At 43.5% G+C, this 24,816-nt stretch overlaps 2 protein-coding genes across 15 annotated transcripts in view; one reads left to right on the top strand and one right to left on the bottom strand.

Annotated features, from left to right (window-relative positions):
* MAP2K4 (mitogen-activated protein kinase kinase 4) overlaps positions 1 to 6,531 on the top strand; it is an 81,214-nt gene extending 74,683 nt beyond the window's left edge. For all 8 annotated transcript variants that reach the window (XM_077327576.1, XM_077327579.1, XM_077327574.1 and 5 more), the window contains 2 exons: positions 2,786 to 2,831; positions 4,360 to 6,531. In XM_077327576.1, the coding sequence (XP_077183691.1) occupies positions 2,786 to 2,831; positions 4,360 to 4,473 (160 nt within the window). In that variant the 3' untranslated portion in view covers positions 4,474 to 6,531. The remainder of the gene's footprint in view (positions 1 to 2,785; positions 2,832 to 4,359) is intronic.
* A 1,048-nt stretch (positions 6,532 to 7,579) lies between these two features.
* MYOCD (myocardin) overlaps positions 7,580 to 24,816 on the bottom strand; it is a 332,698-nt gene continuing 315,461 nt past the window's right edge. For all 7 annotated transcript variants that reach the window (XM_077327568.1, XM_077327566.1, XM_077327570.1 and 4 more), the window contains 8 exons: positions 23,721 to 23,896; positions 19,900 to 20,025; positions 18,865 to 19,118; positions 17,955 to 18,108; positions 15,847 to 16,797; positions 13,792 to 13,905; positions 12,908 to 12,965; positions 7,580 to 11,657 (listed from right to left, as the gene is read on the bottom strand). In XM_077327568.1, coding sequence (XP_077183683.1) covers positions 11,086 to 11,657; positions 12,908 to 12,965; positions 13,792 to 13,905; positions 15,847 to 16,797; positions 17,955 to 18,108; positions 18,865 to 19,118; positions 19,900 to 20,025; positions 23,721 to 23,896 — 2,405 coding nt within the window. In that variant the 3' untranslated portion in view covers positions 7,580 to 11,085. The remainder of the gene's footprint in view (positions 11,658 to 12,907; positions 12,966 to 13,791; positions 13,906 to 15,846; positions 16,798 to 17,954; positions 18,109 to 18,864; positions 19,119 to 19,899; positions 20,026 to 23,720; positions 23,897 to 24,816) is intronic.

Raw genomic sequence — 24,816 nt, 5'->3', positions numbered from 1 at the left:
GGATTTTATTTATTTGTTTGTTTATTTACCCACCCTCTCTCAGAGTAGCTTGTGGAGGGTAACAACATTCATACCCACAATAAAAGCCCTTTAAAACAGTAAAACCAACCCACCAATAGTAGTGACAAATAACCCATCACCCAACCCCCAGGCAGGCCCAGTGCCTCAGGGCTATAGGGCTAGCCAATGACTTGGCTATTTCAGGAAAGGCCCCCTGATCTAATTGCCCTGGTCTGTACTGAAGACCTTGTGGAAGAGCTGTTTTGTAAGCTGTGCAGGACTGGGAAACTTCTGTCAGGGCCCTCAGTTTTCCTGGGAGCTCATTTCACCAGGTCAGGGCCAGGACCAAAAAGGCCTTGGTTGAGGCCAGGTGAACCTCTCTTGGGCCCAAGATCTTCAGCAGATTTGCATCCACAGAGCAAAACAACCTGCAGGGGGGCATAAGGAGATAGGTGGCCCGATTGTGCACAACATTGATGCCAGCCCAGCCCCCTCCTGGTCCTGGCCCACTTGTGGCCTCTGATGCCCTGTGGCAAGAAAACACTGATTTGTTTGCATTTCCAGGCCAGGCCCATGCATATAGGGAAGAGTTTCTCTCTATGTGATCCTAATTGAAATAGGACAATTTGGACAAAATGTGACAACCAGACGCAAATTAAAGAACAAATCCAAAAGCCCAGACTGCAATGGTTTGGCCATGTCTGCAGAATGAACAGCAGCAGACTGCCTCATAAACTCCTCTGGTGAGAACAATCAACTGAATGGAAGATCCAGCGTCTGGTGCCAAGGAAAACAGATTGAGGAAGACCTCCCCCATCTATGGTGTCCCAGAATATGTCTCTTGCAGCATCACAAAGCCAAACAGGGCATTTTTTAACCTTCCACAAAGGTGGGATTATGTAACCTCCCCATCCCTCTGCACTAATTTTTAACAGCGTAGTTGATGCTGTTATGAGAAAAGTATTGAAGAATAGATGCAGAGTTCAGTATGACCAAAATAACTGATCTAATGTTTGCAGATGATAGTACCATATTTGCCAATACAGATGCAGAGGCTACTAACATCCTCTATGACATTGCCTGAATCGCCCAATCTTATGACTTAAAAATAAATGTGGACAAAACCGAAGTCATAACCACAGATGGATCACTAACAAATATATACCTCAGCGGAGCCCAAATTGAGCAAGCCAAATAATTTAAATACTTAGGCTCATTGGTGCAAGAAAAGAAAGTGTAATCTGCCTCTGAAGCCCACAATAGGATTGGCCAAGCAACATTAGCATTTGCCACACTTAAATGGGGCCTCTGGAAGAAGCTAAACATCTCTCTCAAGACCAAAGTTTGTCTCTTCCGGGCACTAATCTGCCAGTCCTCCTATATGGATCAGAAACATGGACTTTACTAAAACCTGACATAAGCAAATTCTAGACCAGGGGTAGTCAAACTGCGGCCCTCCAGATGCCCATGGACTACAATTCCCATGAGCCCCTGCCAGCAAATGCTGGCAGGGGCTCATGGGATTTGTAGTCCATGGACATCTGGGGGGCCACAGTTTGACTACCCCTGCTCTAGACCTTCCAAATGTGATGCCTGTGGAAGATTCTGAGTGTCTCTCTATGACCGTGTACACACTGGGAACTTCACTGCCCCAGCTCCCATGCAGGAGTACAAATTGGGGGTGGATGAGGCATACTGGGCCAAATGCTCCCCTGTGTGGATGCAGGAAGAGGTGGGGCAACCTGCCATGACTAAAACGCCTGCCTGCAACCCAGCATGAAACGACCAGTGCGTAAACGGTCTATGTGATCATAATTGAAATGAGACAGTTCGGACAAAATGTGACAACCAGATGCAAATTAAAGAACAAATCCAAAAGCACAGACTACAATGGTTTGGCCATGTTTGCAGAATGAACACCAGCAGACTGCCTCATAAACTCCTCTGGTGAGAACGACCAACTGAATGGAAGATCCAACGTCTGGTGCCAAAGAAAACATGGATTAAGTGGATTGGGGAAGCCCTTAGAAACCAGCAGTTGACTATCCATATGGCCAAAACTACTGCCACCAATCACCAAGAGTGGAAACATATTATAAACAAGGCAAAAACTCCAGCATCACCTACAGGAGCGTTTTGGCTGAGAGGACAACCTGCTCCACCAATCGCCAGCTAAAGGATATAAAGAAGAAGAACCTACCACCCGTGCCATCATGAAGAAGCGCGGTGGAACCTTCCTGTCCCAGATGGCATGTGTACACACCGAAATCTGGGGCAGACTATGTCCAGCGGGGGAAATCTTCCCCCACTGGTACATGAGAAGTGGCGAGGCATTCTGCCTTGCTGCAAGAAACTGGTGGTAGCCCGCCACAGCCACTACCGTGCATAATGGGTCTAAGAGAGTTTAACAGGCTATATAGAAGTGACAGAAGGTGCAATTTGATGGATGTATAGCTAGATTGTTAGCTTTTTGACTTTTCACCTGATTTATTTACAGATTTAGCTACATAAAAATGTATTACTATTACTAAATGTATCAATGAATCTGGTGAGAAGCCAATGAATGCATTTCATGATTATTGCATGGCAAGATCTTTATTGTAGAACTGCCTTTTTTGTATTTTTGTGATGCCTCATTGCATGTTACTAATCATGATGAATACTTACTAGAAAGTTGCCAGGCTGTTATAATTTGCCATGTGCCAGGAAGTTGTACTGTCCAGCAGTTCATTTCAGGTGTTTATCAACATTTTTGCTCCTTTAACATCTTTCTGAACTTTTCTAGCCTTACAAAGGATGAGTCCAAAAGGCCAAAGTATAAGGAGCTTCTGGTGAGTGTGTGTGTGTGTGTGGGGGGGGGGGGGGGGGCGGGCAGGGCTAGCAGACATTTAGACTGCAGCAGTAGCCCAGCCCCATTGCCTGACTGCCCCAATTGCCAGGAAATTCCAATCCCCTCCTCACCACTGTAAGTGGTATTTATATTTGCACCACTGTCCTCTGTGAGCCTCTTGTGGCGCAGAGTGGTAGGGCAGCCGTCTGAAAGCTTTGCTCATGAGGCTGGGAGTTCAATTCCAGCAGCCAGTTCAAGGTTGACTCAGCCTTCCATCCTTCCGAGGTCGGTAAAATGAGTACTTAGCTTGCTTTCTGGGGGGTAAATTCCGGATCAGACTAAAGGTTCTGGTAATTACCTTCAAGGCCATACGCGGTCAGGGCCCAGTGTACCTGAGGGACCGCCTCCCCGCCTATGCCCCCAAAAGAGCTCTACGCTCTACTGTCTCCAATCAGCTAAGGATCCCTGGCCCTAAAGAAGTCCGTCTGGTCTCGACCAGGGCCAGAGCATTCTCTGTTCTGGCCCCTACCTGGTGGAACGAGCTCCCAGAGGAGATCAGGGAACTGACGGAGCTTAAACAGTTCCGCAGGCCTGCAAAAAGGAGCTCCTTCACCAGACATTTGGCCGAGACCAGATGTAATCTACAGCGACCAAGGGCCCCTGCTCCCCCCCACCCCCCCTCAGAATTAAATCAATAAGCCACCCCCCTCAGAATCCCATCAACAAGCCTTGGACCTGTTTGTATTATGATTGTTTATTGTTATACTGTGTTGTGTTTGGTTGCAATTGTTGGTTATTGATGTACATGTTCTACAGACTGTTTTATGTATGGTTCTCTGTTATAATGTAAACCGCCCTGAGCCTCCAGGGAGGGCGGTATAGAAGTATGATAGATAGATAGATAGATAGATAGATAGATTAGATAGATTAGATAGATTAGATAGATAGATAGATAGATAGATAGATAGATAGATAGATAGATAGATAGATAGATAGATAGATAGATAGATAGATAGATAGATAGATAGATAGATAGATAGATAAACAAACGGTAATGACTGGGGAAGGCACTGGCAAACCACCCCGTATTGAGTCTGCCATGAAAACGCTAGAGGGCGTCACCCCAAGGGTCAGACATGACTTGGTGCTTGCACAGGGGATACCTTTACCTTTTACCTCTGTGAGCCTGCGTGATGTAGGGGTTCCCGACTCCTCCACATACAGCCAGCTGGGTGACCTTGGGCTAGTCATAGTTCTGCTAGAGCTATTCTTGCAGAGCAGTATTGTCAGAGCTCTGTCAGCCCTGCTTACCTCACAGGGTGGGGAAGGGAAGGGAAGGGAAAATTGCTTTGGGACTCCTTCAGGTAGTGAAAAGCGGGGTATAAAAGACCCGCTCTTCTTCTCTATGCTGGATCAGTACAACAGCCCATAGAATGTTATTTGAAAGCCTTCTGGGAAACTCCAGATGCTTTCTTTGCTTATGTGTGACAGAAGTGGTAAGACGCTTTCTTTCTCATTTCCCCCCCCAGAAACATCCCTTCATCCTAATGTATGAGGAGCGAACAGTGGATGTTGCGTGCTACGTTTGTAAAATTCTGGATCAAATGCCAGCAACTCCCAGCTCTCCAATGTATGTTGATTGATACTGCTGCTACATCAAAACTCTAGAGCAAGTGCTGAGAGAAAGCAAGATGTACAGAATCTTCATATTGCAGTATTTTAACGCTCGCCCAGACACCATGTGCGATAATGTTGGTGTTTTTCTTTCATTCTGTCTGTATATTATTGTCACTTATAAAGTGCATCCATGTAATACCCGATCACACAGTGTTAGTGTTGGTCAAAGAGAGACCTCATTTGCTCTTTTTGTGGACATATTCATGAAATGTGGAAACAAATGACATTTATTTGTTGACCATGATTGAATAGCATCTAAAATTAATTTCTAGACTTGGAGACTTCTCAGCAGCTACTGGAATGATTTTTTTACTCTCTCAAACTCTTCCAATTGTTGTTACAGATAATTTAAAAGAAAGGATGTCTGTCTAAATATAAAGAGACTCAGCTTGAGGAGAAGAACTTGGGCAGCCAAGGGAGCTGCACTTTACCTTCTGGAACTAGCAAATAGTGCAATAGACTAATTGATCTGAAATCCTGTTGCTTTATGGTCATATAGTGTCTGTGTTGAGGACAGTGTGGCTCAGCATAACTTCACGGTGTGTGTGAGGGAAACAATCATATAAAATGGGTTGTGTCTTTACCAAAATGTATGCATTGCATTGAAAGAGGCTAACAATTGAAACTTCTAAGAGATGGAGAATAATGTATTATTTCCATTTCCAAGCTAGTCACTCGTTAGTAGTACTAGATGTCCTATAAATTGTTACCTGGTGCGATAAGATTTTGACCTGAGGTTACATTAAACTGCTCAATTGAATTTAACTGGCTTGTGAGCCCTGATTTCTAACTGCACCATGCTTGTCAGCCGGCTGAACCTCTGAAAGGGCACCACAGAGCTTTGCAGCGGTGGAGATGATCTGTATTGATCCTTAAATATTTGTAAGTCATCTCTACTCACCTGCCTCAGCTCTCCAGAGTCTTAATATAGGACCTTGCCACAGAGATCCATATAAGACTTGGAATCTGTGCTGATATCTGATATCTTCTATCATATCAAAAATATTTCTCCTATCTCCTCCTGCTGGATGGCTGAGGCTCCAAAATAACTGCAAAAAATGTGCTATATTTTGGATAGAGTCTAAAATCTGACAAAAGTTTGGTTTTTATGGGAAAAAAGAATTTTCTTAAAAGCAGTTAATTGTGAGGGTTAGAATGTTCAAACTGTTCCAACTATTTGACATAAAAAGGAAGTTTAGGGCAAGAGAAAGTCATATTTCCCTCCCCCCCCAAAAAAAGAAAATCCTAGTATTTTAGTCCCCTAATCTGTATCAGATGAGACTGGTCATCAGTTATGAAGGAAATAAAGTGATATTCTATGACCTGTAGCTACTTAGAATTTCAGTAGACAACCCCTGTCATATTGTGAGTGATTTGGTGATCACAAGTTTTCGTTGCTGGCCAATTTCCTTCATCTCCTTCTAGTTTACCAGCTGATTAATAAACTCTTCTTGCATCTGCATAAGAACACCGTCAGCACTAAATGGCATTCAGAACTTATGCAGCATGAGAATGGGAACTAGCTGGGATTCTGTCTGCTACATTTGGGTAGATAATCCGCCTTGTTAAGAGCCTCCCAACGGCACATGGCTCCTGCTCTGTAATTGCTCCTTGTCACTGTCAAAAGTTGGACAGCCATCGCCTTCTCTTCCTCCTGCTCTATTTCTGTGTATTGTAACAGAACACCTTCCTTACAGTTAATCAAGAAATGGAGGTAGCTTCCAGTTCAGGCTCAGTGAATGACTGAGGGACAGACAGTTCTAGCATATTAATCATAGATTGTTATAATATACTATTAAGGGTGCAGCATTTATATTACAGTGTATGTTTATAAAGATGTATAGTGTTCAGAAGCTGTGAAAATAGTGTAAGAACTGTACATTGTGAGCTCTGGTTAATTTTTTTTTCTTTCTTGTACCATAGAAAAAAATGTATAAAATTTTATTGAGAAGCTGATGTGCAGGGATATTGCCTTATTGTCTGTAAGTAAAATGGAGTTTGACAATATAATGGCTTCTAAGAGCTTCCAGCTATTTTATCCTTTCCTGACTTCCTTCTCTTCTATTTAAAATATTCTACATGGAATCAGTGTTAATGTAATAGGTCTATCCCACCCCCATCCCTGCCTGCAGGTCAGTTGTAATAAATCAAGGATGCAACTGTGACCTTGTTATTTTTCTTATAAGGTCAGACACATGATGGGAGAAAATTAATAAATGCTAAGTAAAAGGCAAAAATGGCATTGTCCTCTGGCCAAGAATTTACTGATTCTTGTTAGGAGGACCAAAAGGACATAGAGGCTCTTTGCAACCCCTCCTCCATCCTTTCTCTTTTGCCATTCTGAAAAAAATCGGTTGTCTACTTCACCCAATTATTGATCTTCTGAATCAGTTACTCGTTTCTGTAAACTGGATAGTCAGTACTGCAACAGAAAGTTGCCAGTGTCCAAGTATGATGCGTCTGCAAATGGATACCAGAACTGCATTTGCCTTGTTAGCAGCAGAGTTAGTGATCCACTGTTGCCATCAACATCCTAATTGAGAGGCTTTTGAAAGTCTAATTTCTTAATGAAATAGTAGTGGGAATCCTTTGTTCTAATTCTCCTCCAGAAATAAGACTAGTTGTCAGCTGGGATTTGACCCAATTTTAAATCTTGGCATAGCCATAAAACTTTTTTGATTGCCCTGGGCAAATTATTGTCTCTTAAGACTAACCGTTCTCAAAGGATACCTTGCAAGGATGAAATTAGTGATATTGTCACCCTTTTGAGCATTTGTGGTAGGCTTCAAAGACATTTGAACCAATACTAAGAGCCATCATAGTTAGACTAGGAACTGGGAAACCCAGGTTCAGATTCCCACTCTTTAATGCAAACTTTTTGGGTGAACTTGGCCTAACAGGGTTTGAGAATAAAATGGAGAGGGGAATGATGCCAAATATGTTGGATTCCCAGTGGAGGAGAAAGGGGGGGGGGGTAGAAACATCTTAGATATTACATAAGCAACAACTACAGACTGAAAGGGAGTACCAATGATTATAAAATTTGGATATGCAAAAATGGAAAATGACAAGTCACAGGGATTCTTTTAATAGGTATGCCACAGCTGGTCACAGAGGTAAGGCATTGTGTTTATTTACAATGTGTGTGGTTATTTCAATAGCTGACAGCATCCCTTTAAATGCTATTATTAAAGCCCAGTACCGCATGACAGTGTAGCACCTAATACTAGTTTGGATTCAAGTGCCTTTAAAAACTCCATGGAATGACTTCTAAATTTTTTCATATTAAAAAGTAAAGAAAAACAAGCATGTGAAGGATTATTCTATCCTACCAGTGCACTGTGAACATTGTACAATAGAAAAATCATGCTTTTAAATAGTGACCTTAACAACACAACTTTTTTTTGTTTTTTTTTTATACAACATGCAGCAATATTAAAGCCAGCTGTGATTCTTTCCCCACTAAATCCTCAGGAGTTTTGCTTTCTTACTGAGGCTGGGGATTCACACACATTTGGTCTTCAGAAACCGCTCTCCTGGTACAGTTCAAGCTGACCTTCAGCCAAAAAGATACTCAAGGGTACGCAGTCCTTTCTGAGCTGTTTCGATTTCCAACAAATGATCCTTCCAGTAACACGTATTAAATACAGTCAATTAGTATATATTTTGTAACATTCTTTGGTTAGATTTGTTCACAAGATTTCTCATAGTAGGTTCATATATAGAAAGCTGCCCCAAGCTGTTTAAGCTTTGATAGAAACTTAACGATGGGGGGGGGGTGAGGGTGCTTTCTCCCCTCCCAGTGCCGACAGACCTTCCTGACTTGCATTGCACAGATTTACAGAAGAAATAAACACACTTGTGAATGTTGTTGTTATTGCAAAGTGCTTGATTCGCTTAGAAGAACACGCTCCTCCTTGTCAAACGGGATTCAAAGCTGTTCTCTAGGAGGCTTTGCAGGGGACGTCATCTCGACTCAGCTCAGCAGGAAGCCACGGAACAGAGTAATGGCTAAGGCACTAAAATGTCATGACCTCGAACAACATATGGTATGGCTGCTTCTAGTTCACAATACTGGAACTTTTTCTTTCCAGCAGCTGAAGAAATCAAAGGCGTTTGAATGTGATTTCGGCGAGATGATTCCTTGCATTGGCACAGAATATGGCACAGGCGTCCTTAAGGATGGGTTAATTTGTTGTGTGACTTCCATTTGAAGGGGGGGGGGAGAGAACAGATAACAGCCCTAAGAGACAATGCTGAGGTTCACACAGGAAGCAGGAAGCCTTTAGTCAGGTGCTGTGTTTTTGAGATACACACAGGTGATTAGACAGGGCCATTTAATCATAGAATAATAGAGGTGGAAGGGACGTCCTGGGTGATTGCCATTCTCTTGCATTTTGTTCTGCTTTGTCTTTCTGTAACAGGATGTTCACAGGCATGAACATCCACTCTCAGGCTTACTGCTAGAGCTACATTAATTTACAGCACCAAAGCAGATGGAGCTGAAGGGCCACAAACCACAGAACAGATAATGTTTTTAAAAGGCTGACTAATTCACACCAAGAAACTTCTCACACTGATTCCATTGAGGCACCAGTATTAGCAACTGCCCTAATTCTGGGGAAGATGGACTAAGGAAACGGAAGTGACTTAAGCACCAGCAGTGTTTGGAGATGCACTCTACCTATTTATCTTTATTTCTAGCAGTCACGCAACTGTCCAGTCCCTTGTGGGGTGCCACAGGATGCAATATTCTCCCTGATGTTCCAACATCTTTATATACCCTCTTGCACAGCTGGAGGTATGGGCTAGGGTGCCACCAGTACACTGATAACACCCAACTCTCTCTGTTGATGGCCAGGTGTCTGCAGGTGGGATGGCTTTGGCAGAGTCACCTAAAGCTTAATCCCTCAAAGACACAGGTCCTGTGCTGAGGAAGATGGAGCCATGAGAGGAAGCATGCCTCCCCTGCCTTGAGAGAGTGCAACTAAGAACTTCATTCACTGTCAGGAATTTGGGGATGACTTGATGCCTCCCTTACAATGGAGGCACAAGTCAGAAAGGTAACTTGCCATGTGTTCTACCATCTGTACCAGGCAAAGCTACTAGGCCCCTACCTAACCCCAGAATATCTAGTCATAGTGATCCATGCAACAGACATCACCAGACAAAATTACTGTAACTTACTATACATGGGGCTACCAGATCAGGTTCTGGGCCTTGCTTAAAGGCCATATGCAGCCTGAGCCCTGTGTATCTGATAGACCCCATCCTCCCACAGTATGTTCCCCTGAGAATATTACACTCTGCTAACACAAATTTGTTGGTATTTCCTGGGCCCAAAGATGATTACCTGGCCCTGGCTCCAGCCTGGTGGAATGAGTTGCCAAGTTGAGATCTGGGCCCTGACAGAGCTGTCAATGTTCTGCAGGGCCTGTAAAATGGAACTGTCCCACGAGGCTTATAGTTGAGGCCATGGCAGCCTGAAATCATGCAGGTGTCCCTCCTCTCCTTGGCTCCCCCTTTACCTACTATCTAGCCAGCAGATAAGATTGAAGAGGGCATGGGGAGGGGACAGTTTTGTAATTGTGTTTTAACTATCCTTTTATCTATGTTTTCTTGTTGTAAACTGCCCTGAACACATTTGCAGGGAGGGGTGATATAAAAATCAAATAATAAATAAATAAAAATAAAATAAATAATTTCTAAGATGGGAATGTACCTTGTACCATGAGAAGCATTTCCCCCTGAAAGACAACTCAGGTAGCTATAGTTAAGGTCACATGTGCTTTCTATGATAAACATTTTATAAAATGATCGAACTAAGGAAAGGAGGAATGTAAATGAAACCACATTCTGGGGGTTTCCTAAATATCAAGGAATATCAAATATGCTCCCCTATTGATTTTTTATGGATGCCTCATTTCTGAACTCTCTAATCCCCTCCTGCCTAAAAAAACAAAAAACAAAAAAACTAGTTTCTTAGATTATTTAAGGTGGAATAAATGACTCTGCTCTAATTCTGATGCAAGTGCCTTTAAAACTGGGGAAACAAAAGCAAGGCAGATAATGAGATAGGTGCTGAAGGAGACCTATGATGACAGTAATGAAAAAAGGCATCAATTAAGGCACAGTGCTTAGTAGTAAGCTGGTTTTTAGAGAAAGAAGGCCTTCACAGATAGGCTGTGCTTAGAGTCACGAAGGGTTTATTGCTATGTCATGGTCTGCCTACAGTAGGTAGTAGAGTCAAGATTAGGGCTTGATTAGGGCTATTTTATGTTTTAGGGATGAAATGGGCAGATACATACCAAGTGTAGTTCCACTACAAGGGGAACTTGGAAACCATTTGAAAGATTTCTGCAGTATGCATTTGCTTAATTAAAAGGAGAATCTTTTGCTTGGGGTTGCCTGTTTGAAAGTGGGATCTGTGATCATTTATACTGAAAAGATTATGTCCAGAGAAACACTGACTCCAGTTTCTCCTCCCTGGATGGTACCAGAACTCTGGTTTAGTCTCAGTCTTTTTTGTGGAAGTCATTTATAATTGGCTACATCACCATGTGCAGGGATCGTTTTGTTCACCATTGTTGTAATTGTAGGTCCATGGTGCTGTTCAAGTTGAGATCAGTAACATCTAAGAAATCAATGTTGAAGATGCTGGGTCCTGTGGTGGTGAGGGAACCAAAACCATTGGCTGAGCTAGGTGGAGTGAGATCCAGCCATTCCATTGTTTCCCAAGGAGACTCTGTGAAGCTCATGTGCAAACCAGATCCTTCACCAGAAGAAGGAGAAAGTTGAGTCTCCATGGGTGAGAGGGGTGTTGGCAGGATCTCATGAGGTGTGAGCAATTCATCAGCAGTTTTGCTGGAAAATCCTTCCATCACCCCTTCAAAGTGAGGCTCTTCACCACCTACCTTCAGAAGGGTGATCTCATTCATTGGCCCCAGGGGGCTGTGGGAATTTAACAAGATTTCAAGATGACTCTCATTGTTGCCAGGGCCATGTTCAAAGGACAGCTGACTTGGAGGGCCTTGCTCAAAAGCAGATGATGCTTTTAGTAAGGAGGATGTACCAGAGCTTCCTGAAGACACTGTTATCTGAGGCACTTTCTGAAGACAAGGGCGGTCATCTTTGGCATTTGCAGGCATTTCTGTTTGCAGACCAAAAGCAACAGGAAAACAACAGTGTGGATTATACCATCAACTCTGGTTACCTCATAGCTTTCAACATTACAAATTATTGAGCACCTCTGTGGTCACTTTTATCTTTTCTCTGCAGTGCTGGGATGGCCACTGGAACATAACAGTGTGAAACGCACCATGGGTAGCAGCAGATAAACTCTAATGTAGTTCTGGGTAAATGAATTACATGTGATACTTTACTGGGTTAAACCGACACAGAATTAATGCTTCTTGTAGTTTCTGTGAGCCTGCACATGTTAGGTATAAGAAGAAAAGGAAATTCATGCAAGATCTGGCAGCGGAAAAACACAAGAAAAATGTTAATACAAAGGGAAGTGTCCATATAACAAACAGCATAACAGTGTTGATGCCAAAGCTGAACTATGACTAATGTGCACAAAATCACAGTTGTGTGTATGCAGCACAGGGTTTGGTAGTTGTGCAAGGTCGGCAGCATCCAAGGTAGTGTAAGTGGCTGGAATCCGAGAAAGTTAATGCAGTCTAGTGAGAACAAGCATACCGATTTTCTGAGTGCCATTCTAGCAATGCACTTTATCGCTAGTATTCATTTTTCATTACTTTCAGCAGGTGTTATTTTAGAGCTTGAGGGAGAGGATGGAACATAATTGAAGTGGGAGGTGTGGGCAGTGGCATTGTGTCAAAGTCCCGTATCAGTTTATGCAAGACATTCGGCCACTGTTTGGCACTGGTCTTACTACTGCCTACCAGCCTACCTCAAAAGGTATCACAAGAAAACCTCCTTGATTCCAGTACACATGACACAATGTCTCAACTTGGTCATTCAAAGTGCGAGTCTGCATAAAAACTATAACGCCTCTCTTTTTAAAGCCTAAATCTATGCTAGTATAATCAACTCGTTTTCTGATTGTGGAAAAGGTTAAACACAGTTTGAACTTCCAAGCGAATCCCGTTTGCTTAAAATAAAGTCGTCAAAATAGATGGGCACGTAAGAACACTTTGTGCAACAGACAGTGGGACGGGCTGCATTTAGTCTTTCTGTAAGTAGCTGGCACAGGCAGCAGGCATTTGGCTCGAATAGTGCTCACTGTGACTAACAGATGTCAGGAGTATTGTCTGAAATAGCTATCACAGGCACCATGCTTCAGGCAGTGGACAGATAAGGGTGATAGTCTTTGACTGCCCAGGGAGAACACTCAGTGTCTGCAGAGTCCTGAATCATCCTCAGGGTACTGCCTACCTCCAGTTTCAATAAGCACATCCAGCAGCTCATCCATCTGCTGACTTCGGGTCATCTGCTGCAACAAGAAAGACAGAGGAATTTGCAAAAGTTAGCCATTTGAGCCTACAACGTGCTGCAAAAAATAAAATGCAAATCAGCTTGATTGGAAGGAAACAGATCAGAGCTATCCAGAAGAATGTCCAAAGCCAGATTAGTCTGGTTTGTCAATTTTAGTGAATCTACCAGCTTACTACGCATTTCAAATATACCTTTTAATGGGCCATCTAGGGGTATCAAAGCTAGAGAAGCAACCTCAGCTGCCCTGCCGATATGGAAGGAAATGCAGCTCCTCATTCTCTGCCTCAAACTGTCACTGATTATATTTGCTGAACTGTAAATCCTATACAATTTCATATGACTTGTACGATCAGGGTTGCAGCCTCTCTCTTCATGTCCTTGGGAGGTAACCTTTCATGTTCAGGAGCGCACCCACTGGAACAAGACATTCTTTAGGTGCTTCAGACAAAGCTGAGTCATTCACAGATCCCTGTACTTGAAATCTTTACAATTGGTAACATCTGTGCAACAGTAGTCACAGCCCTGCTGCTGTTCACATAGTTACTTATCCAGCAATGAAAACAAATGTCAAGAACCCCCTGCTTCAGCCAGAATTGAACGGCTGGCTCTCATTTCAGCCTCTTACTCCATGGCTGACCAATCAAAGGTTGACTGAGTGTGAACTTTTGCTTGAGTGTCCTGAATTGCCTCTCTGCAGTGGGGAGTCCACCTTTTCAAGCCATCAGCAATGAGTTGATGTCACTCATAAACCAGAAGGGATCTGAGCAAAAAATAGAGCAAATAAACCCTAGTCAAGGATAAGTTAGCAAGCTCTGGACAGTTACCTGCTTCACTGCATCAGCATATGGTGGAGGCTGTTTTCCTTCTGGCAGGGCAGCATTTGACTTACAGAAGCTGGATGACAGAATAGGATACTTCTGTCCTCCCTGTGTTGGCATCTACAGAGAAGGCAAGTTAATCAATGGAATCAACGATTAATTGAGCAAAACTGTACTGCTTTATAACTGCACAAAGACCCTGGACCTGAATGTCTCTCTTGCCCCTGGGACCAAACTCTCAATCAATGAAAGGGAACTCGAAAAAACAGCAAAAGATATGCAACCCCGCCCCCCCCCCCCACCCTGCATTGTTTATCTTTGGACATAGTCTTCCTTAACTCTTATCTAGGAAAGCTTCCCTGTCTCATAAGAGAATGCTTAGAAAATATAAGGAACTTTCCTCTACTTCTGACAGGCTGCCTGGCTTGGGAGATTTTTGACCTGTGTGGATGGGAAGACTTTTAGGGGCACTGAGATTGTAATCTATCTCTACAGAGATAACCGATAGCAAAAATGATAGGGTAAGATAAAAAAAGCTTCACAAAATTATATCAATATATAATAAATATCCAATAATGAACAATGAAAGCACAATATATGAAATTACTCTTGTATACAACAAACCAAACTTATTCTCCTATGTTTTTGTGAACTACAACTGAATTCGAGGGGTCTGATTGGCTGGTTTAGCAAAGAATTATCATGTGGCTGTATTTGGATGCTGTGACACAGGTTACTAATGTGACAGGATTAACTTTTGCTTATATAATCCCACTGTCATGAGGGTCAGTTCAAAGTCTGAGGAAGAGTGCTTGCACTCGAAAGCTCCTGCCTTGAATAAATTGGTCTTAAAGGTGCTACTAGACCAGGGGTAGTCAAACTGCAGCCCTCCAGATGTCCATGGACTACAATTCCCAGAAGCCCCTGCCAGCAAATGCTGGCAGGGGCTTCTGGGAATTGTAGTCCATGGACATCTGGAGGGCCGCAGTTTGACTACCCCTGTACTAGACTGATTTTGTTTTGTCGTGCTGCTTCAGACCAACACAGCCACATTTGTTGCATGCTGGAGTATCCTCATATATTTTTCTTTCATAGTTCTTTATTGGGTATTTATTTTATGCTGATATAAATTTGTGACACTTTTTTGATCTTACTCTGTAATTTTCGCAGTGTTGTCTTCTGTACAAGGAGCTTCATTGTAGTTTTATTGCACGGTGTCCCCATCTATCTAATGCCAGTAGGTTGAAGGCCGCAACACGTGAGAAGACAGGCACTATGTAACACTGCAAGGAACCAGGAGCTATATAGCTTATGAATAGAAGTCCCACCTCCAGCCCCAAGAGGTCTAGAAAGGAGTTTGGGCAACAGGGCTGAAAACGGAGATGCCTGATTCTGTGTGAGGCACCATGTTCTGACCACAGTGATTACTGGATTCCACTTCTGGCAGGGGACAGGATGGGAATCTTTTGCAGCTATAACAGGTTCAGGCTCAGCCACACATGCTTCTAAAATGCATTCTCCTTTCCTGGAGTTCTAAAATGCTGTGTGGGTGAGTAATACCAATACCAAAGTAACATTACCACTTGCTTGCAAGAGAGAGACAGCCAGGCTACGTAAGGTTTCAATGCATTTCCTAAAGCCACCAGGATTCAGGAGAATTGAGACTCTTTGTGCTCTTATGCTGCACTGTGGCTGGTTCTATGATAGAATCATAGAATCATAGAGTTGGAAGGGGCCATACAGGCCATCTAGTCCAACCCCCTGCTCAACACAGGATCAGCCCAAAGCATCCTAAAGCATCCAAGAAAAGTGTGTATCCAACCTTTGCTTGAAGACTGCCAGTGAGGGGGAGCTTACCACTCCTTAGGCAGCCTATTCCACTGCTGAAATTCTCTGACTGTGAAAAATTTCTTCCTGATATCTAGTCTATATCGTTGTACTTGTAGTTTAAACCCATTACTGCGTGTCCTGATACAAATGTGCACCTGAACGCTCATCCCCTCATGAAACTCAGTAAAGAAAGCACTCATGAAAGGAGTTACATGATCCCAGCTTCCTTACCGGAGTGGGGTGTAGATGGCTGTTGGCCTGTGGAGAACTGCTGCGCCCTTCACCTTGATTGTTAGGGGATACCGAGAGGTGGTAATGGCTATTTGGTGAGGGTGGGAGGCTGATGTGTTGTGGACTCTTCGCTGTCTCTAGTGGTGAATGCTGGGGAGAGCACTGTGGGCTTAGGAATGTGGAGGACAGCATGCCATTTTGCCCTGAAGGTTCCATGCAATGGCTGTTTACAAGGCGGGGAAGCTGAGGCAGCCCACAGTTATTCAGGGTGTCAGAGCTGCTGCTTTGCCCTTTCAAGGCAGTCTGCTTGGATGCAAATGGACAGCTAGATGCTGTGTTTTCTTGCTTGATCGGAAAGCCAAAGAAATGCGTGGAGGGTTGCTTCTCTTCCGCGCCATGGCTCCTTTTGCGCTTCTGGAGTTGCATCCGCAGCTCTTCCACTTGCCTCTGCTCTTGCTGCAATTTCCAGGTGAGCTCATTGATGACCTTTTGTTTTTCCACCAGCATCTTGTCTTTCTCTGTGTCAACTCTTTCCACTTCAAGCTGGATGCCAGCTCCATTAATGCTTCCTAGCAAACTCTCTTCGCACCCACTCTGCACGGGGGAAGGGTGCAAGACAAAGGGTGGGGAGGACATGGGCCCTTCATTGAAAGTGTCTGGCAAGGAACCGCTCACTGACAAGTCAGAGGAAGCTGGGGAGATGGGCGGTGTGGAGCTGGTGCTGCCAAAGTGGTAAAAGCCGTTGGATAACAGACTGGTGGAGGACCGGGACTGATAGCTGGACAGGGAGCTTGTTGGGGTCACTGGGAAGGTCACAGTAGTTATTTCACTGAAGCTGGGCCCTGAACCCCCGCTGCATTCTTGGAAAGGCCTCAGACGTTCCATCAGGGCTGTTTTCGTACCAGATACAGGAAGGCCTCTTATTCGGAGCTGTTGCCTCAACTCTGACACCTGAAATGAAAGCTCTTTGATCAGCATGAGGATCTCAATTTGCTCCAGGTTTATGAGAAAGCAGCAAACTGAGTGAATCAAGCTGACCTAGTCTGACTTTTCAAGTGTGTTCTTACTCTGTGTTTTGTCCAAAGAGCTCAGGGCAGCATGGCTTGTCTTCTATTCTCCATTTTATTCTACAAAGGAGATTATTTGTGGGAGGGGCCATGGCTCAGTGACAGAGCATCAGGTAAACCATCTTGATATGAATTGTTAAAAAGAAATAACAAGATAATTTTCTTTACTTGGTGTAACCACCAGCCTCTTCAGCATGCTGTGGCTTCCTAAATGAGACCTAAATACCTTCTCAGTCCTATGCTTCCCCCACCCCCACACGTTTCTTACACACAGAACATTCATCAAATTGTACACCATTTTGAATGTCTGTAAAAGAAAACATTACAAGCCATTTTGAAGGAAGAAGGGTTGGTTTTTATATGCTGCTTTTCTCTATCAGAAGGAGTCTCAAAGCGGCTTACAATCGCCTTCACTTTCCTCTCCCCACAACTCTGTGAGGTAGGCGAGGCTGAGAGAGCCCTGATATTACTGCTCGGGGAGCGCACAATCAAACCCGGCTCTCCAGATTAGAAGTCCGCACTCCTAACCACTACACTAAACTGGCTCCCTTTTATACAGATCTGATACTTTTTCATAACATTCTAGTAGGAGAATCAAATTTTATCTATGCAGAATTTGAGCAGTTTTCGTACAGAATTATAGAAACTCAAGAGAAGAGATAGATAACTGCAGGATCTAAAAAAAAAAGTTGTTACCAATATTAGTCTCTAAACAGATGTTGTCCCATTGTCAAAGCATGATTCTTGTGAGCAGTCAGCCAATTGCCTATTGATTTCAAAAGTCGATCACAGCATATCTCTGCATCTTCCTGATCTACAGCTGTTCATGGCAGACATCAGGAAACCACATGGTAGCCACCCAAATATCTGGCTTGCATGCTGCCCAGAAGCCATCCTTAACCAACCACTGCAGAGTTTAGCATGGTATTACCACTCTACCACTTCCCTGGATTTGCCAGTGACTGCTGATTGGCTGCAATGCTGGGTTTTAGGTGTTATCATGAAAAGTTTTTTACTTACTGTCCAACACACAACACTCACTTTTAAGTCATCCAGATTGGATGGCAGAGGACCTGGTTTAAGCGTAGAAATGCAAGGCTGACCTGAAAAGGTGCCTTTCATAGGAGAAAGAGGGCAGTTAGCAACAGCGGTGGGGGAAGAGTTTGTGGTTTTGGCCGCTTGCTCATTGGGCTGCCTGAAAAAGAAAAGGACAGATTAAAAAAAGAATCAGTATCTCTCTCTGTGTGTTTTTTGTACTATCAGAAGGGATGAGTGCAGCGCATGTAGCATCGTCTCATCCAGCTGCTTCAACTTTAAAGGTATGTAAATAAAACTTATTCAAAGAATGGTAATGCTGCCCTTGGTTAAAGATTTTAAGGACTTGACCACTGTGAAGTAAGTGAATTATTATTTATAAGCATGAATTTGCCATCTCACTTGCCATAAGTTCCTTGAAGAACCAGGAAGACAGACTTGTTTAATTCCCCTTATTTTGTATTGCAAGGCCGTGCATTAAGTTCTCCAGAAACTTGAAGGCAGAACAAATATCAAAACTTATAAATGTTATGGATTTTGACAGCACACCTTTCATGAATGGTGAAAAGTGCCTAACTTTGCCGCCAAATAATCATATAGCTAGAAGAAGGGATATGTCAGTGTTTGTCTCTTGTGGTCATTCCTTGCATACCCAGGGAATTGCTGATCGCTACTGTGGGATTGTAGGTGAATTTCCTCCAACCAATCCAGGCTGGATTTGGAGATTTTGGGTGAGGAAATCACTGAGGCATGAAATGGGGGTCACTGTGGGTGGGCAGGTAATTGTGGATTCCTGCATTGTGCAGGGGGTTACACTAGATGACCCTGTAGGTCCCTTCCAACTCTAGGATTCTATGATTCTAAGAAGACATAGCAGGTGCATATTGCTATAGGAACCGCTTCCATTACCACTCACTTCAGCTGACTGGAATGAGAGCCAGGGTAGTTGAAATGCTGATGGTGTTGCTGCTGCTGCTGACTGAGGATCTGGAGCTGCAGGAAGAGCTGCTGCTGCTGAAGGAGCCTCGCATAGGCCGAGTCCATGGGTGGAGGAGACTTCTCGGCTTTCTGGTCAGGAGGAATGTACTGGTGATATTTGAGCTTCTTCACTTTGGGTTTTGTCTCCTTAGGCTTTTTGTGGCGGTTCTTGCTGTCACTTGATGCTTTTGACTGTATAACACAAGGAAGAATTCAATAACTGAGCGTTATATGTACTTGAGAGGGTGAGCTAAGATGTCCCAACCAATTAGCCACTTGGTTGAGCTACGGCACTCAGTCTGTCAACATATCTTGGAAGCCCCTCCAGTTTTTCTGGACTCTAAAGGTCTCTGGCTGTTGTGCTGGAGACAGCATCAGGATCATGCATGACAACGCAAGAGAGACCATACTAAGAGTCAGTTCTCACTGGCCTTTTCTATTTATACATGGGCCCTAAGCTAAATGTGAGGTATGTCAGTGCTTTTTAAAATACTTGAAAGTAACAGCCTAATCTTTTGCTGGGTGCGTCTTTTGGTTATTTTAAAGGCATAGACCATAATAGTCCTCCTCACAACTACCTGAATGTTGATTTTTATAGTTGGGTTGCTATATTCAAGGCAAAATTTTAAAGAGCAAAAATCCATAGGCTCAATATCTTCTCCTCTCGATAGCCAAGACCAACTAAAAAAACATTGAGTGTATACAGGCAACACATGCTATTGGACTGCCAACTTGCCTTTTTGTTTTGTTGATTTGGTTACGATTCTATTGCCACAGGTTTCAACTGTACTTTTTTGTGTGTGATGCACTTGAAGGTACAGTAACTCCCAACTCCCAACAAAGCCAATGATGTTATAGTCTTTATATTAACTTCCCCAGATCTCCCTAGCAGTTTCTGGTGTTTTAGATTGGCATTAATGGCTGTGTATCTTTATAACTTTTCTTCCTAAGCAGCGAGAGGGCAATGGCATACCTTTGCTGCCGTGGCAGTAGAGACAGGAGAAGTCTGTTGCCCATTCAACTCTTTTGGACTTTTTGGCTGGCTGCTCTGCTGAGATGACCCATCAGCGGTATCATTTTCAGAGGCATTGGAATGATCCTGAAATCAGAAGCCCACTGAATTTATAGTTACCATTTATATTCACACATTCAAGAAGTCTATCGATAGGTACCTTAAGACAGTGGTCCGCAACCTTTCTAAGGTTGCGGACTGGTGGGGGGGAGGGCGATCTGGCGGCCGCGCATGCACGGCTGCAAACGCGCATGCACACCAACTGTCGCACATGCACAAAACTGCCTCGTATGCACATTTGCACATGTGTGGCTGCAAAAGCGCATGCGTGGCACTGCCGCACATGTCTGCATGTGAGAAACTGCTGCTCATGTGTGCTTGCAGTCGCGCATGGTGCAGATGCGGAACTGCCACACATGCGCGTTTGTGCCAGCGGCCCTGCTTCCCTCTCCCCCCCTCCCACAAAAGAAACTTGCCAGGTTGCAAGCTTGTGGCCTGGGAAGTTTCTCACTGTGGGGGGAGGGCGGGGAGAGGGAGCCGCGGCCTGGTGCCAGGGCCTTCGCGGCCCGGTGGTTGGGGACCACCACCTTAAGAGACACATGCAGAAATGGCCCACAATACCAGTCCCTCTGGTTCAGATCTAGTTGTTTTGGCACACTTGATCCAACTTTTTCTCTTAGAACTGATCTACAAGTTATGTAATCCCATATGAGGGGGAACTTCAGTAGCCTGATACATTGCCTAGTGACCCGGAAACTCCAACTGGTGCAGAATGCAGCAGCTAGGGTCCTTACGGGAACACCTTGGGGGGCCCACATTCAGCCCACACTCCAACAGCTGCACTGGCTACCAGTTGTCTACCAGATCAGGCTTAAGGTTCTGGTAATGGCCTTCAAGGCCATATGTGGTCTGGGCCCTGAGGACCTGAGAAACTGCCTTTCTACCTATGCCTCCAAAAGAGCATTACACTCAACCAACAGCAACAAAATGATGATCCTTGGTCCCAGGGAAGCTCGCCTGTCAACGACTAGAGCTAGGGATTTCTAGGTCTTGGCCCCCAACTGGTGGAATGAGCTCCCAGATGACATTAGGGCTCTGCTGGATCTGAAACAATTCCTCAGGTCCTGCAAAAAGGAGCTCTTCCATCAGGCTTTTGGTCAAGACAAGTAAACAAGCCACCAACCATTAACCAGGAGCCCCCGTCAACTGCACCAACAGAAAAATTGGACCACAATACAGACAAACTAATTGTTGATTGTTGGGTACTGATTATTAAGTTACACTGTTCAATACAGGTTTTCCTGTTGAATATGTTTATCTGAATCAAGATGTTTATTGTACTGTGTTGCTTTATGAGAGTTACACTGCAAACCATCCTGAGCCAAAAGGGAGGGTGGTATATAAATATAATTAATAAATAAATAAAGCAAAACTATGGAATCAAGGGGCTCCATATGAAAAGCCATGGTAGATGTTAAAACTAGGCCACAGAGTGTTGCCAGGCAGAAGTGACCTTCCTAAGGAATAGAGGCACAAGTGGATAGGCAAGGGAAAGGAGAAATAGTGAGAGCAATGAACTGCATTCCTTAAAAGAGACAGCTAAATCTTCTTCACCAAGATATAAAGAGAGATTATGTTCATTGCACTGGAAAAAATGAAATACCATCAAACACAGCAGACAACCTTACTGCTTCCATGTTCCCTCCATGCTAGAGATTGTGGTGGGCTTATTTTTAAACTATACCCACCTGATGGACCAAAACATGACATTGATTTGAAAAGAATGACCATTGTTTGATATTTAGCAGGAATTCAGATGTTCAAGTTGCATGGTTGTCCATCTTAAATACAATTGTGTGGATATAGCTCAGAGTTGCAAGCCACTATAAGTTTCTCTTGGACAGTTTTAACCACACTGATTCAAACTGCAGGAAAAGAGATTTTGCATGAGCACAGCTTAAACTTCCAAGCTACATGACAATCTACACAAGTAGCTTGCCATGTGCAGATGCCTTTATGTGTGTCTCCAGAAATAACCCGAGACTGCCCAAATTATCTTCACATAATCACCCATTTTGTCACATACAAGAACCAGCAGATTAATTTAGCATGAGCTTGCATGTTAAAACCACTGGAGCTAGTAGGCCACACAGCATATTTTACCTTGACTGTCATTTTTGAAGTATTTCAGATTACGAATCAATGACTGGCAGCAACTTTTCACAGAAGAGATTAAATGTTACAGTTTCATAATTCAGCTACTGGAACCTAACTGCAATTGACACACTGTATTAATCCTGAAGTAAGCAGGGTTTCCATGAGCTAGAATAAACCAGCATATGAAATAACTGCTCTGACAGCAGTCTCCCCAAATAGGTAAATATCCTAAGAAACAGGAATGCCGCTTCTTCCCAACTGGGATTGGGAATTCTTGCAAGGATGTCAACATAGAACATCTTGACCCCAGTGTGTACGGTACTCTGGTAGCCTAAATCTGCATATGGAACTTTCTTCTAGGACATTCTACATGTAAAGAAAAGAAAAACAAAAATGTAACATAAGCTGTCAGGGGAACCTGATTTCTCATTCAGTCTTCATCACAATCAATCAGTGTTTTGGGGGCAGGTAGTCCAGAACTCTCTGCCATAACGTTTCAATACAGCTCAGGCAACTGTATTTCAGAGGCCAGTGTTATTAGGGAAACCAAATGGACTACTTTTCGGCCCTCTGCCATAAGTGCCTGGAAAATGGAGGTGCCCCACGCCAAGTACACAGTGTAACAGAGCTGTGGAATGGAGGAAGGCAGCCCAAGCCAAGAATATGTCATGTTCAGGTTAACAACGGTCCTGGATCCTCTGCAGGACACCCCAGTGTTTTATGTAACCACCAGGGGGCTAAGCTCCAGTGCCCTTGGAGGGATTTTGGCATAAACTCTGTTTTAGTTTAGTGCCCCTGGGGAAGAGAATTCTTCCTCCTCCTGGGTCTACTGTTCAGAAAAGGGTATGTTCCACACCATAGCTGAGCTCCAGAAAACTGGTTCTGCAAGTTCGCTTTGGAATGAGCTGTGCATGTCATGGATTGGCTGTACCCTACGCCATCACCAAAACTCCCTTCATCTCATGCAGTTTTGCACTTTGACGAAGTTTCTTCCCTCTTAACAAGGCAATGATGGAGGACAAATGGCTCCTTTGACATTTGATCTGTGTGTTTTAAGAAATGTTTTTAAAAGTTCTAAAAGCTTCTCCAGAAGCATGAAGGATATGGCAACACTGCTCAGCAACAGAATCCCCAGACACTCCACCACTGTGATACAGTGAAGCATTATCGTATTGAGATGTGACACTGATTAAGTGTGACAGGTCTAGTGTGCTGCAGATGGCACTCTGTGCCATGGCAATGTGACAAAGGCTTTCAAATAAATGGAAGGGGGAAACCTCCACACACTGCAGGTGGAAATAATGACAATGACAGATGTGATGAATTTAGGAACATCCTTCATAGTGACTCCATGCTAAGAGTTTGACTGAGAACTGATCCTCCAGGGAGTTCTGTCTTTGTATTTCAGTGATCACTTGGAAATGTGCAGAAGAAGAGAATATTCTCAACCATCTCACTGCGCAGCCTGAACTTACAGACAACCATCCACGCAATCCGTAAATTGTCATTTATTTCCATTCTGGGCTTGGCTTCATAAAACAGTCATGCTCTTTTAAATGCCATGTGGTGGCTCATATTCCCAGTATGAGATTATGTAATTGATCTGGACAGCCTCAATGTTTTACCTGAGTTGACCCTGACATTGAGGAGAATGCCGGTTCTGAAATTTTGGCTCCTGCGGCTGATTCTGTTGATCCCTCAGAATCCTCACTTCTGACTTGCTCTGGGGACATCCCATCATTGCTGCTTTCTTCTTCAAAAGCAAAGGCATCTGAGGATTTTGAGAAAGTCACCTGGGTATCTTAGGTAAGAAGGGAGGAAAGTGATGCATTATCATAAGTGTTGCAAACAGTACTGACTGTCCCACAACTGTACAAATGTTACTTTTGTACACTTCCCCCCAATAAAGTATCAGATAAGAAGTCATAATCTATCACGATTTATTCAAGCTCCCATGTAATTGCCCAGCATCCCTGAAATAAAGTGGAACATTACAATTAAACAGTCCGTTATTGCAGCATAGTATTATCTGAAGAAGAAGGAATCCTATAGCTACATATTTTAAACATTGAATCAAATACTATAAAATGATCAGCCTTGTAATGAGAGCTGAGATTAACCATGCTAAGTATTCAACTCTGTGAACACTTTTCTGAGACTAAGCAATATTGAATAAAATGGGCCTTACATCCATGTAGACCTGCTTAAGAGTGGTCTCTAAAGCTTGGATCCAGTGATGCACAAGTACAAATAAATGGAGTTAGTGCAACTCCCCTTGCACATGATGTTGTGCAGCATCTAACATTTTCCTTTCTATAGTGCCTGGAAACTGGTTGTACATGAAAAAATGCAAGTGGGAGTTCAAAAAGTTTAACTTAGTGCAAGCAGCTCCCACAGACTCTTGTGCAAGAGCTCTAGCGCGAGCTGGATCCAACCCACAGTCTTAAACTCTGCTTACAGGATGTATGGCTGAATTTCCTATTCGGTTCTGATTCTTTCAGCAAAAGGTTGCATGCATATTTTCACAATATATTCACAATTTTGCACCCACAAAGTTTTATGGAAGCATAACTTTCCATTAGACCCATCATTTGATTTTTAAAAATGTTATTCAATAATTTCACAGCTCAAAGGAATGTAATTGGTTTCCCTTGTTTCATGACCTCTGTTTCAGTTGAACTTCTATGCTTAAAGCCACGGGTCACTGCTAAACATTGCCTA

The sequence above is a fragment of the Paroedura picta genome, chromosome 3 (genome assembly GCF_049243985.1).
Source record: "Paroedura picta isolate Pp20150507F chromosome 3, Ppicta_v3.0, whole genome shotgun sequence".
In the NCBI taxonomy this organism is placed as follows: domain Eukaryota; kingdom Metazoa; phylum Chordata; class Lepidosauria; order Squamata; family Gekkonidae; genus Paroedura; species Paroedura picta.
The sequence above is the reverse complement of the archived record's forward strand: the minus strand, read 5'-3'. Positions and strand labels throughout refer to the sequence as shown.